Consider the following 15166-nt stretch of genomic DNA (forward strand, 5'->3'; position numbering starts at 1 on the left):
CTGAATTTCAAAAAGTCTCAGCTGGAACCAACACAGAAGATATTATTTCTGGGTCTGTTGTTCGACACTGTCCAGGAAAGGGTTTTTCTGCCATTATCCAAGGTCACAGTCATCCAGCAGAGAGTTCGTCAGGTCCTGACGCCTCGCAGAGTATCGGTGCATTTGTGCACCAAGCTGTTAGGCCTGATGGTGGCAGCCTTCGAGGCCCTATCTTACGGAAGGTTTCATTCCAGGACCTTCCAAGGCAATCTTCTAGCTCAATGGTCGGGATCCCATCTTCAAATCCACAAGACCATTGTTCTGTCCAAGGAAGCTCGACTCTCTCTTCAGTGGTGGCTGAATACATCCAACCTTACCAAGGGTCGCTCCTTCCAGTCTCAGGTCTGGACTATGGTGACCACAGATGCCAGCCTTCGGGGTTGGGGTGCGGTCACGCTGGGTCGCACTTTCCAGGGTCTTTGGACCAGCCAGGAAGCCCGCTTACCCATAAACATCTTGGAGTTACGGGCTATCAAGTTGGCACTGGCACAAGCCCACCCCCTTCTTGTCGGTTTGCCGGTAAGGATACAGTCGGACAACATCACGGCAGTATCCTATATCAACCGACAAGGGGGCACCAGGAGCAGGACAGCCATGCGGGAAGTCCGCCTGATTCTGTCCTGGGCAGAAACATACACCACCGGTTTCTCCGCAGTCTTTATTCCAGGAGTGGAAAATTGGGAGGCGGATTACCTCAGCAGGCAGGACCTCCACCCGGGAGAGTGGGGTCTTCATCCGGAGGTTTTCCAACAGCTGGTTCAGAGATGGGGGATGCCACAGATAGATCTCATGGCATCCAGACTGAATCACAAACTTCCCCAGTATTGTGCAAGGGCTCAGGATCCAGCGGCTGCGGCAGTGGATGCCCTCTCCATTCCCTGGGACTTCGACCTGGTATATCTCTTCCCTCCTATTCCGTTACTTCAAAAGGTACTCAAACGGATAAAGAAGGGAGCAGCAGAAGTCATCTTAATCGCTCCAGATTGGCCCAGGCGTCCGTGGTACTCCGACCTCAGGGACCTGATGGTGGAGGAACCTTGGCGCCTGCCGCTGCGAGAAGACCTGCTGCAGCAAGGTCCATTCGTCTACCAAAACTTGCCTCGTCTACGTTTGACGGCGTGGCGGTTGAGGCCGAACTTTTGAAGAGAAGAGGTATACCAGGAACGGTCATTCCTACAATGCTTAAAGCAAGGAAGGATGTAACAGCGTCTCACTACCATAGAATATGGAAGTCATACATCCGCTGGTGCGAGGCTAGGAAGGTGCCTAAGGCAATCTTTTCTCTAGCTAGACTTCTTGAATTCCTGCAGGTGGGACTTGCATCAGGTTTGAAGCTTGCTTCTCTCAAGGTCCAGGTTTCAGCCCTCTCAGTATTCTTCCATCGCAGGATAGCGCTGATTCCTGAGGTACAAACCTTTTTTAAAGGAGTGCTTCGACTTCAACCACCGTTCACTGCTCCTACGGAACCATGGAATTTAGTGGTGGTTCTAGAGTTTTTGAAGGCAGATGTTTTTGAGCCACTGGACACCGCGGATCTCAAATTTCTGACTTGGAAGACAGTGATGCTGCTGGCTTTGGCCTCAGCACGTAGGGTTTCTGAATTAGGAGCCCTATCGTGTAAGTCTCCTTTCCTTACCTTTTACAGGGACAGGGCTGAACTACGTACTAGCAGGAATTTCCTTCCTAAAGTGGTTTCTGCATTTCATGTAAACCAGCCTATTGTTGTACCAGTTCTTCAGGGTGAAGATGCTTCTCTGGATGTAGTCAGAGCCTTACAGGTTTATGTTAGGCGAACCCAACATCTAAGGAAATCTGACAGCCTTTTTGTGCTCTACGATGCACTTAAGAGAGGTTGGCCTGCGACAAAAAGGACTTTGGCAAGATGGATTTGCTGTACAATTAGGGAAGCCTACTTGTATGCACAAAAGAGGGTACCATCGGGAGTGTCAGCGCACTCCACGAGGTCAGTAAGTACTTCTTGGGCCATGGCGAGAGGTGTCTCCTTGACACAAGTGTGCAAAGCGGCTACCTGGTCGGGATCTAGCACGTTTGCAAAGTTTTATCGGTTTGATACCTTCGCCAGCTCGGCTACGGCTTTTAGTAGGGCAGTGTTACAGGAGCCCCAGAGCTCTCCCGCCCGGACTTAAAAGCTTGGGTATGTATCCCCACATGTAATGACTGCAGTGGCTCCTGCTGCATGTAGGTGAAATAAGGAATTTGGTACTTACCGATAATTCCCTTTCACCGAATCAGCAGGAGACACTGCACGCCCACCCAGCACTGGTTCTCCTGCCATGATGTTAGTGTGGTTTGTGTGTGTGTGAAAGATATACTCTTTCTATTGTTGCAATGTTTGTTGCATAGTTATTGTTACATAGGGAACTTTTCAAAAATCCTATGTGTTCTGTTTTGTTAGTATGTTCACGTTATGTGCATTGTCTACTAACTCTGTTTATGTTTTAGCTCCGTTCCCTACCGGGCTGGCCCTGGTCTCTCTTCTCCTCTCGGACACAGTTTTTCTAAGACTGGGGTCTGGGTGGGGATAGAGGAGGGAGGAGCCTGCAGCAGTAAAGTTTTCTTAAAGTGCCACTCCTCCAGTACACCTACTCTATCCCCACATGTAATGACTGCAGTGTCTCCTGCTGATTCGGTGAAAGGGAATTATCGGTAAGTACCAAATTCCTTATTTCTGTGCACTGTTGGCTCATCCCTGACACATACGAAGGTCAGTAACGGGTCAGTTTGCTGCTGGTGCCCGAGAGACACAAGCCTTTGTCATTTCCTTTTTACTTAAAAATAAATATGATTTTTTCTTAGTTTGGACTTTATGCTGTAAGTGGATCTATAGCTTGTGTTGGTTTTGGCAAATTCTATAGTGGCAACAATGCGTTATCTGTTGCAGGTGGGGCAGATGTAACTTGTGCAGAGAAAATTAGATATGGGTGGGGTTTTACTTCACTGTGAGATCTATATTGCAGTGTAAAAATAAAGCAGTCAGTATTTTCCCTGCACAGAAACAAAATAACTCGCCCAAATCTAATTCTCTCTGCACATGTTACATTTGCCCCCCCTGCAGTGCACATGGTTTTGTCCATTTGAGAAGGAATTTACATTTGCGAGTGAACTGGAATAAGGGCCTTTGTTTGTTTGTGTGTGTATATCTATATCTGTTACTTTGTTGATCTTTGTAAAGTTAATGTCAATATTGGGTGATTGTAAGTATATCCTGTTCTATGTGAATCTTTCCCATTATTTTGCCTGTTACTGTATCGTATGGCTGGGTAATGGTATATTGCATGGGTCCTCAAACTGCGGCCCTCCAGATGTTGTGAAACTACAAATCCCAGCATGCCTTGCCAAAGTTTTGCTATAAGGGAGTGTTTAAACTGTGGCAAGGCATGCTGGGATTTGTAGTTTCACAACATCTGGAGGGCCGCAGTTTGAGGACCCATGGTATATTGGGTCGACCATGTATAGGTCAAAAGGTCGACACAAGTTTTTCCGGAATGTCATCACCGTTAACATGGACACCGTCTAAGTGCACCGCATCCCCTCGCATGGCTTTCTGCGCTCGCCATGCTTCGGGCACGGTGCCTTGCTGCGCTGGGCACACTATTCTATTCTCCTACCACGCCCCCGTGTGGATGGTAGGGCATGAAATACCGCCTGTTGGCACATAACGGCTAAAAAGAACAGTGTGAAAAATTTAGTCTACCTTCCCATTGTCGACCTAAGGCTTGAGTCGACCCTGTTGACCTAGACATGGGTGACCCAGGGTCCGGATATCATATGGTTGTACACTGGTCTGTGCAGCAAACAGTTTGCTTTTTAAACTTTCTTGGAGTGGTCGGTTCTCTGGGGCAGTACAGAGAGATTGTATATGTTGTTGGTTTTGTATATGGGCGGTGGCGAATCCATTTGTCTTGTGGTGTGTTACGTTAGACGGTGTAGCCGGTCATTCCTGGACTTCATCACAGTTTTCCAATCTCTGCCATTACAGTCCAGGTTTTAAGGATATCCTTGCTTGAGCCCAGGTAACTTAATTAGTACATTTCTGTTTTCATTTACTGTAATGGTGCACTTTGGGGAAACTCTGGTTTAATGTGTTTGTGGAGGCTTTTCCCCATGAATATCATGCTAGAATGGTGGCCGCACATGGTAATATTTAACTGGGCAATTATGTAATTTTCCCTTAAATGAGCCGTCCATTGTTTGTTTGTGGAGCCCTCACTTGGTACAATTATTGTAGCCCTAATCTAATTACATTTGGTTGCCGTGGAAACATGATAATCTGGAGTCCTGGTTTGGCAGCTATGCCGCATAACTGGGTCAGCGGACAGGCTGCCCCGATGGCTCACTGATTGTGTCATGCCGGGTCACAGTGTATGTGGTCACCGTGTGCCGGCGGAAGGATGCTGCAACAGCTTGTGCCTCACACTGTGTTAGCTCTGTGTGGCTATAGAGATGTTTAACATGGTATTCATGTACATGGCTGCACTGCAGAGTAAGGGAAATCTAAATGTACTAGGCCTGGTCAACCTGTGACTCCAGATGTTGGGAAACGACACATCCTAGCATGCTTTGCTATAGATCTAGTGTTCCTTAATAGCAAAACTGTGTGGCAAGGCATGCTGGGACATGTAGTTTCAAAACTGCTTGAGAGCCACTAGTTGACCAGGCATGGCCAAACTGTGGCCCTTCAGCTCTTGTGAAACTACAAGTCCCATCATGCCTTGCCACAGTTTAGCTGTTCGGGAATGCTAAAACTATGGCAAGGCATGCTGGGATGTGTAGTTTCACAACAGCTGGAGGGCCACAATTTGACCAGGTCCGCTCTAGACTATACAAATGATTAAAATAATAGCCCAGGCCTCCAAGTAGCTAATTGCCTAACAATATAACACTAGCCAGTCACGTATTGTCGACCCGACTTAGGTCGACATGGGTTTTTTCACTGGTTTTTGAGTCGACAGGCGGTATTTCATGCCCTAACATCCCCTAGGGATTGGTGGGAGAATAAAATCCCTAGCGAGTGAAGCGAGGGGCTGCGGTTGACTTCCATCTTTGTCAATGTCGACTGTCGACATTTGGGTAAAAAAAACAACAGTGTACAAACCCACGTCGACCTAACCCATTTGTCGACATTGCTGTCTGTCGACCCAAGGGTGTCCACCTTATGACTGTCGACTTAAGTCGGGTCGACAATACGATCCACACCCCTCCAGGGTAGCTGACCATATAACACTAGCCTTTCACTGATAGGAGCCCAGGTGAATGAGTACATTTGGTCCTGCAGCATTGAGATAATTCTGTATTCTACCCATTCTCTCCTCTTGCTGTACTCTGGATGTGTATTTGCTGCTGGGTTTTCTCCATCCCAGATGTGATCAGCTTGATATAAATATTAGTGGTGAAATCTGCATTCCTCCGTTCTTGGGATAACCTGGAATGCAGGTAGGGAGTAAGGGGGCACCCGAGATGGGCCCAAGTTCCTGATCTGCAGCTGAATTGTTTGTTTCTATGGCAACAAAGGTTTTGCTTAGTAACAATCATGTCAGGACAATTCGCACTCCTGCGTTCTCTCTGTAGAGCCACCATGAAGCTCTGACAAAGCAGAGGGCCCTGCACCTGCTTTACAGCATGACAAATGACTTGTTGAAAGCTGCGGGGAGATATGGGATGTTTCACATTACTTCCCGCTCTCAGATGTCCGTTGCTGGCCACTAGCTGACACACAGCCATGGATTCCCGCAGAATATTTCCTGCTATGCATCCTGTGTAACCACTCTCCCTCATGCCCTCAAATCTCCATAATCTCCACAGTGAGATTTATTGTGCCGTCTTTGCACTGAGCCTGGAACCGCGCCGTGTGGTCTAACAAGCACACATGAAAAAATAATACCAAAGAGGACTTATTGTTGCATCTTATTCCGGCAGTGTTGCAGAGTATCGGGCCTGGCTAACCTGTGGCTCTCCAGATGTAAAACTACAAGTACCAGCATGCCCTGGCACAATTTTGCTCTTAAGGGAGGCTAACAGTGGCAGGGCATGCTGGGATGTGTAGTTTTCCAACAGCTGAAGAGCCACTGGTTGGCCAGGACTGCAGTGTATCATTGGTCACTCAACCCTCCAGAGTCTTTTGCCCTGTCATAGGGGTTGCTGGAGCATGTAGTGCATTGAGGGTGTGTTTATTGACCATATTGTCAGAGAGCTTCATGAATACTGTAATGTCCAATGCAAATGTCTTTGTACCGCTACGCATATTGCTTTAATAGTGCTAATACAGACTGCTAAACTTGTTTGGTCAGCAGTAGAGCGAACAGCCCATGAAAGTTAGTCAGTTGTGACTGTGACCTTATTGGTACGGTCACATGTGACCGCCTGTAATGTTCATTCTATTACCTTTCATATCACGTGCAGTTCCTCTTTCCCACCTGGGGTGTCGCTGTCTGCTGTTATGTCTTTATCACACTGTGGCCTGTATCTCAATACAGACCAGACTGCACTAGAAGCACCAATGCAGACAGCGACACCCCAGACAGGAGAGAGGAACTGCAAGGGTTTGGAAAGGTGCAGAATGCTAGAATGATCACTAGTTAGTGCATAGATCAGTGTAAAGCGGAGAAGGGTGCTGTTATTGTACAAGAATAGTCACCGTATCGCTGCAATACCACCTGTGCCATTCACCAGAACCACAAGGGAATTTATCCTGCAGTTTGGTCTTTCTGAGCTCTGCTGGTCACTTTTATAGGCAGACCTCCTAGGTCTGTTACCATGCTGGTCATCAGTAGATGCACATATGTAGGTTACAGCTGTGTGTTGGTGCCGCTAGCAGGGAGGATAACGCACTAGAGAAACAGTAGAGCCATGGGAATCTTGTTCCAGTTTCCATTTCTCAGGGCTCCACCATATTAATGACTCAAGCCAAAGGCAGTAAACAGCATCACCGTGCTTAAGTGGCGGGTATAATGTTGACAATTGAATAGCTTTAGACACTTTCATTCCTAAATAAATTTGCGTTCATATGAATTCCCTCCCCTGTAAAACGGACAGAAGGCTATATATGTATTTGGCATCACACTATTTTTACAGGCTGGTCACAAAACCATAAATTATTGCTGGATTCTTAGCATTGAAGGTTCAGCAATAGATTCCGTACTGGATTCTTAGCATTGAAGGTTCAGCGATGCAAATCCTTCTTAGTAGCTATAGCCTAAGCATGCATGTAAAATTGCTGGCTTATAAGCCCAGATCTTTCTGTGTGTGCGTACGAAGAAGGGGAGCTCCCAATACAATGCAATTCTAATTCTTATTGGTTCGGTCCCTCCCCTCTCCCAGACATACTAATAGGGAAGGGCCATCAAAGGGAAACCCTTCTTGCGCCAATGTTTAACGTTGGTCATCAAACATTGGTTTAGGAACACACTGTTACTTTCCAATGTTTTAGCTATTTGCAGTAACCTAGTTACATAACACTCCAAGCAAGGTATTTTTATACCAATCTTCCTACTCACACATTTGTGAGCTATCCGTAATAGTATGATTTGTGTGATCCTTGTTTGTGATTTTTAGTTCAAACCAGGGGTAGCCAACTCCAGTCCTCGAAAAAAAGTATTTAGCTCCATCTGTGGATCTTTTAAAATGTGTCAGTCAGTAATGAGTGCACTTGTGTACCTGTGAGGTGGAAAACGTGACCTGTTGGTAGCTCTTGAGGACTGGAGTTGGCTACCCCTGGTTTAAACCATTGCACTTAAGCAGATGTATGTAATCTGCACAATGCCAACGTGGATCTGCTTAAACTGACTATGATGATTTGAGTTTGAATCCCAGGTATACCATGCTCAGCATTATGTAAGTGTTAAATAATAGGTAGAATATAACTTAAGGTGCATGTATCTCCTGTACGTACGGGAGCTAGTCACTTCAGCCTTCCTGGCCCCACACCCTAATACTCCTTTCACACCAGCCAAAATTCCTGGGAAAATTTGCCAGGATTTCAACCCTGCTAATAAGCAGGGTTGCTCCCGCAACCAGCCCAGGTTACTTGCTGGTGTGAAAGCTACTTACCCGGGTCCGGGCGGCGGGGATCCGGGCAGCGGCAGCTGGGCGCTTCTAGCGCTAGATTTGAAAATTTTTGAAAAGACTGGCCAGATGCTCTCAGCCAATCAGAGTCCGGCCAGGCTTTTTAATACGTCTTCAAATCCAGCGCCTCCCGCCCCGCTGCCCTGCAAATAGCGCTAGAAGCGCCCAGCCACCGCTGCCTTGATCCCCGCAGACTGGACCTCACTGCCCGGACCCTGCTGCCCCCCCTCACACCAGAAAATGCAGGGACAAAGGTGGCGTGAGGGGCTAACCGGGAATGTCCCTACATGATCCAGGGACCATTGTCCCTGCATTTTCTGGTGTAAAAGGGCTATAACACATCAGTATGACATTGTAGTGTCGGAGGCCTCTTTGGTGGTAGTCCAAGGCCTGCTGTCAGCTGATACTGTGATGTGGCGAGCACCGCTCACGGAGCCTTGCAGGATAAGGGGATTAAACACAGGAAAATGATGTAAGCAAGAACCTGTTTGTTAATTAACATTGAATGCGTAATCTTCATCGAGCTCGCTGGATATCGAGCATGTGCTTAAGCCACTTATCCTGAAACATGCTAAAAAGGTTTTGGCTCCAGGGTCTGACACAATGCAAAGAGGATGTCCGTGGCCGTGTTGGGAAAACTACCGGCAGGTGCTACAGCTGAATCTGTCCGTAGGAATCTTTACATGGGAATGAACAGGCCAGACTAGCAGCGCAAAGCAGCAGCATCTGGTTGGAACCACGAGTCAACCGCAGAATCGCCTATCTGAGTACAGCTGGATACACACTGTAAGATTATCTGTCCAATCATAAGTGACCATCTGCAATTTGCTCTCAAAATCTGGGAAATGGTCAAACGGTTGTTCGGGAAAAATAGGGTGAATCTCATCGATTTTTAAGCGAGCGAACAGTGTGCGGTCATTAGGTTGACACTATTGGTCTACGCACACACACGCAAAATGTCAACACATAGAAAAAGGCTGTCATGAGTTTTTTTTTTTTATGACCCAGATAGATTTATTTACACATTCCGCAGTATTAGAACGTTAACATCAGTCCCTGCCCCAGTGGAGCTTACAATCTATATTCCCTACCACATGTACACGCACACAGACATTCTAGGGTTACTTTTGTAGGGCGCCAATTAACCTACCAGTATATTTTTGGCATGTGGGAGGAAACCGGAGTACCCGGAGGAAACCCACGCAAGCACGGGGAGAATATACAAACTCTGCACAGTTAGAGCAATGGTGGGAATAGAACCCATGACCTCAGCGCTGTGAGGCAGTAATGCTAACCATTACACCATCCGTGTTGCCCTAGATTGGACAGAGAATCCAAGTATAATTTATATAGCGCACTTTCTCCAACAGGACTCGATTGTGTGTGACAAGTTTAAATTGCTCTTAAAGTAATGTGGCCTACACACCAGGCGATTTTAGGGCATTCTAAACCAGGCATGTCCAACGTTGGCCCTCCAGATTTTGTGAAACTACACATCCCAGCATGCTTTGTCACAGTTTTGCTATTAGAGAATGCTAAAACTATTGCAAAGCATGCTGGGATGTGTAGTTTCACAACATCTGGAGGGCCAACGTTGGACATGCCTGCTCTAAACGATCTCACTAGATCACGTAGAAAATGCCGCTACATCACTCCGTGTGTAGGGACCAGCATGCTGGTTATTAATCGGTCAGGGCCAATGTTCTCACCATAGAACACTGGCCCTGCCTGATCGCTCAGCAGCACATCTGCCTAATGTGTAGGCCGCTTAATATTCGCAGTTAGGCCAATGAATCTGTATTGGAAGACGCAGTCATTTGCCCCGGCACTCAAATGGGTGCGGTACCCCTATCTACTCCCGAAATGGCCACCGCCTATCAGTCATGCTGCGGGTATGCAGTCCGTGGGTCGACAAAGTCTAGGTTAACAATCAAGTGTGGTCAGCACAACTGCGTCCACATAGCCAACCCCCCCCCCCCCCCCCTGGTATTTCAGGAATTGCATGGATATGGGGGGGGAGCGACGTAGGGCAACAGTGAACCAATGCACGTCATTTGCTCCCATGGACCCCCGCGGGCAGCTGGTCACAATCCAGGAGGCTTGCCCCACCCTTTCTGGGGGCCGGGAGGGGGGACCCGATTGCCTCTCCCGGCCATTCTTGGAGGGTTGGCAACCCTGGTCTAATGGTGCCCACACACGCACCGATCCCGGCGATGCTATGCGATGGGGTACGCGCTCCCGCGGCACCTCATCCCACAGTGCAAAAAGTATGTGCTGCACATACTTTTTGTAGTAGCTTTTTATCGCATCGCATGCACAAGGCATACGATACGATGCGATGCTATGTGTGCTAGTTAAGCACAGAACACACGCCGGGATCGATGCGTCTGTGGGCACCTTAAGGCACTGTGACTGAGGCCCTTATTCAGATCTGATCGTAGTACAAATTTGTTCTCAAAATGGGCAAAACCATGTGCACTGCAGGTGGGGCAGATGTAACATGTATAGTTACATTTGTGTGAGTTATTTTGTTTCTGTGCAGCGTAAATACTGGCTGCATTATTTTTACACTGCAATTTAGATATAAGTTTCAACACCCCCCACCAAAATTCAACTCTCTGCACATGTTACATCTGCCCCACCTGCAGTGCACATGGTTTTGCCCATTTTGAGAACAAATCTGTACTGCTATAAGATCTGAATAAAGGCCTGAGCGACGCAGTGATATTAATGTACATTCACAGTCCCAAAAAAATGGTGCCAGATTCTCTAAACTTCAAAAGTGGTAAAATGGAGAGTGATAAACAGCCAGCCAATCGGCTCCTGTCTGACATTTTTAAACCCAGCCTGTGACATGGCAGGTAGGAGCTGATTGGCTGGCTGTTTATCACTCTCCATTTTATCACTTTTGAAGCTTAGAGAATCCGGCCCTCTATGTTCTAGCTCCAGTACGCCGGGATGGTAGGTACTAAATCCGGGAGTTTCCCTATTATCCAACAGCCAGGTGTGTATTTCCTGGGCACTAATATAGGTCTCCCGTCGAGTATGAGACTGGTATCGGGTATTTGCACTGTTAGGGGTGGCAGTAAATGAGAGCGGTAGAGCGTTGGGCATTCTGAGAACTCACTTGCATTATCTTCATTCTCAGGTGTTTCCTCTCTCCAATCATTCTCTGAATAAAATAAAGCTCTTGCGTATAAACAGATCAGATGACTGGATCTAATAACATTCCTGATTCTGTGTGTTAATAAATAGAGAACGACCGGAGCAGATGTGCGCGCTGGGCTCTGCTAAGCTCACAATCCAGTCTGGGAGCCTCTGAAACAAACATCTGTTCTGGCAGATTCATGCAGCAATCATTTGTCTCTGCACTGACCACTTTGTATTATTGGCGGCAGGAAGCAGTCTTCGGTGTTTTTGTGTACATGTGTATTTGTGTGTACATACGTACAGTGCATCAGCCATAATATTATAGCATTGATTATCCCGTTACCATGGCACCAGGTATGGCTGGGGGGGGGTATTGTTCAGTGAGTGAGCACTCAGCTCTTGAAGCTGTAAAAATGGGCATGTGTAATGATCACTTTGATAAGGGATAGATTGTGATGGTTAGAAGCCTGGGTCAGGTGGGATGCGGTCATTAGGTCTACAAGTGTTAGGTCGACACCACTAGGTCGACATGGCTGAATGTTGACATGCAGGAAGGTCTACTTGACTGGAGGTTGACATGGGTTAGGTTGACAGGCTCATTAGGTTGACACAAGTATTAGGTTGACATGGGGAAGGTCAACGTGGGGTTTTTCATGTTTTTTTTTAGTGGAACGACATGTGCCGGCAGGCGGTATTTCATGCCCTACGATCCACTAGGGCGTGGTGGGAGAATAAAATAGTGTGCCGAGCTTGAAGCATGGCGACCACATGCAGTGCTACATTTCAGTGTCCATGTCAACTGTGCCAACATTTGGGACAAAAAAACGGAAAAACGCCATGTGGCCTTTTGACTGTTGACCTAATACTTGTGTCGACCTTCCTGCATATTGACCTAGTGGTGTCGACCTAGTTGCTGTCTACCCAATGATCCATACCCAGTCAGGTGACCCATACCCAACCCCTCTTTGGTGTAACACACTTCTGTAGTAGCACTAACCCTGGGAGCAGTCGCGTGAGGTGGAATATGCCTGTACCCCTAGGGGAGCAGGACTCTGCATTACTGGTGATCACACATCAGCCAGCTCTGAGTGCACAGACCAGGCATAGAATGCTCAAGGAGGGGGAATTAAGTTCACCTCTAAGCAATTTTGAACCTGGGTTCCTTGCCTGTCAATCACAGTGGATTCTGGTGGGTACAAGTGATGTCAGCGGTCACACAGGTGATTTATGTCACAGCCCAGCCCCTTCAGCTACAGGCAATTTCCTCTACCTCCATCTGTCATGTGACCACATCAGAGAGCCTCCTGCCTGTGGTTGCTGGGGCTGCTACCACACAGAGCAAGTGGTTAATACCAGCAAACGGACATGTTGGGAGCTTCCGCGCTGGTACAAATAAGAAAATAGTTTTTTTTGGAGGCACAAACTATGAGTTCTTCCCCTGAATGACTCGGGAGGTCTTCCTAGAGTGCTGGTTTCTGAATGTGCATATTTGTATATAGACCCGTAAAGGTTAATTGCCGTCTGCTCTCTAGTGCAGCTGCTTATATTGTAGCACTCGGGGTGACATGCTCTGCGCTTGCTTGTCTGAATATGTGACTCACCGATTTAATCCTTTACAATATCAATGGCTTCCTTTGTACTTCTGCTTCAGGTCCTCCTTTTGTTCCAACACGCTTTGTTTTATTGTAGTGGTTAAACTGCGTGTGGCGGTGGAATTCCATGTTTGTTTAGTCTTTGAAATCTCCTCTTCTAAGACATGTACAGAAAATAAAAGTTCACCTCCATTTTCACACCCGTTTCCATCGTTCACAGATCAGTAATTGTCTGGTAACAAACTAATGTACCTTGTCTTTATTCTGTAAGTAAAACAAGTCAGGTCATCTAACGGGGTGACCTAAAGACCACTGTTTCGAATATGGGAGTCCTGTTGGAGAGAGTGTGTGTGTGTGTGTGCACACATATCGGTTGGCTGGCTTAAACCACTTTGTTTTGAAGCCTATTGTAAGGAATCCCTGGTATTATGCCACATGCTTGTGGCTTGTGGTCTTCATTGAAGTAAGCTGAACCAATGCAGTAAATCGCACACACACTAAAGACCTAGGGAGGTGAATCCGATAAGGTGTTAAATCTGCCTAGCATCAAACAGTGTTAACACTCAAAATCTTGAAGACTAGATTGCTCTGCTTTTCATGACCACATAGTTTGTCCCAGATAATTTATTTATTTTATTGTGCTGTATTTACAACAGGCCCAATATAAATAAACAATTGGTACTTGTGTAGTTTCACGGTGGCAGTTACGTAGTCAGCGTAGTGCCCCTATCGTAATCAGCGTGTTCCCGCGGCCAGCATAGTCAGCTTGTGTCTGCGACTGTGTGTACGTTCATGCCTAACTGGGGCTTATGTAGTTAGCGTAGTCAGCACTTATTACATTGTGTGGGAACCATTGACAGTTTTTTTACCTGCCTGACATGACAGGTGTGAATGTGTTCCTGAAACAGCCCCACTATCCACGTCAGCCCGTCCTCCCAACCTTTTCATACCCCCACTATCCACGTCGGCGTGGAGTTGATTTTATAAAGTGTGGCGAGCGGACGCGGATTACTTGACGTGTATTCCACGTCCCCTTGCGGGGCTCGCTGCGTTTGCCGCGCTTCGGCCTCGGTGGCTCGCTGCGCTTGCCACACTTTATAGAGTCAACTTCTCACCGACGTGGAGAGTGGTGGTATGAACAGGTCGGGAAGACGCGTACCGCGTGTGCTTGCCACACTTCGGGCTGACATCGATACTGGGGGTTTGAGGCATTTGCCAGTATGTAATATGGAGCACTGGCAAATGCGTCCTTTTTATTGTGCATGAGACGCACGCGCTACCCCTAACCCTGACCATCTCCCCGAAGCGGACACGGGCTCGGTTGCCGAACCCTGTCGCACAAACTACTGAGTTTCAGGCAGATGGATCGCCTCTCCCCCAGCATAAGCCAGCGCAGGGGATCTGGTGGTTACCGGCGCTGTGTGAGAGGTGCTCACTAGGCTTGCCAGGGACAGAGCTGCAGCTCACTGGGACAGTACGGGGATTACGCTGCCTGACGGGGACACTACACTGACTACGCAGGGCTGCTGCTGGGACACTACGCTAGGCTGCTGTTGGGCTACGCAGCATAGCCTGCCGCCGTGAAACTACACAAGTACCAAACAATTTAATTTTATACCGCATTTTTACACTTTGCCACCTTGTTCTGCGGACTACATTTGTTGCTCTGTGGCACTGAGATGATTTAAAGGGATATTCCAATTTTTTTTTTTTTTTTTTTTACATTCCCTTTTGTTGGCTTGTACTTGCCCTTTTTATGTTTATAAACATTTATGGTCCCAAATGTGTGTGTGTGTGCGCGCGCTTCAAGAAGGTCTTACTCATCGGTCTTGTCCTCCTATGACTGTTACCAGCATTGCGCTAAGGCTTTTCTCTATTCTTTGTAGGTACAATGGCTGCCTCCCGAACGGGGACAGGGGACGGCGGAAAAGTAGATTTGCACTCTATAAGCGGCCTAAATCCAATGGCGTCCGAGCCAGCGCTGTACACGTGATTTCCACTCCACAGGCCTCTAAGGTAGGTGTACTGTTTGTATTCCTCCTCCTACAAGTGGCTCCAGCGTCAGTGAGCAAAAGATCCTGTAACAAATGTTGTATGTCTATATTTGCCCTGTATATAGCAGGTTGTGTGTAAGAGCTCCCAGATGGGGTGTTCCTATGGAAGAACCTGCCTGTGTCCCATACATGTAGCCTTGGGTGTGATTGGAATATTTTCATGCCCTATAAGATGGGCTGTAATATCGGGGCTAGCCGTATATATGTCTGATTACTGAGCAATGTGTTATGTAAGCCATTTTCATTACT

At 47.3% G+C, this 15166-nt stretch overlaps 1 protein-coding gene across 2 annotated transcripts in view; it reads left to right on the plus strand.

The window, feature by feature from the left end:
* The window catches only part of PELI2 (pellino E3 ubiquitin protein ligase family member 2), a 67676-nt gene that overhangs the window by 26051 nt on the left and 26459 nt on the right, over positions 1 to 15166 (plus strand). For both annotated transcript variants that reach the window (XM_083167447.1, XM_083167446.1), the window contains exon 2: positions 14750 to 14879. In XM_083167447.1, coding sequence (XP_083023573.1) covers positions 14750 to 14879 — 130 coding nt within the window. The remainder of the gene's footprint in view (positions 1 to 14749; positions 14880 to 15166) is intronic.

The sequence above is a fragment of the Crinia signifera genome, chromosome 12 (genome assembly GCF_055691185.1).
Source record: "Crinia signifera chromosome 12, ASM5569118v1, whole genome shotgun sequence".
NCBI classification, from domain to species: domain Eukaryota; kingdom Metazoa; phylum Chordata; class Amphibia; order Anura; family Myobatrachidae; genus Crinia; species Crinia signifera.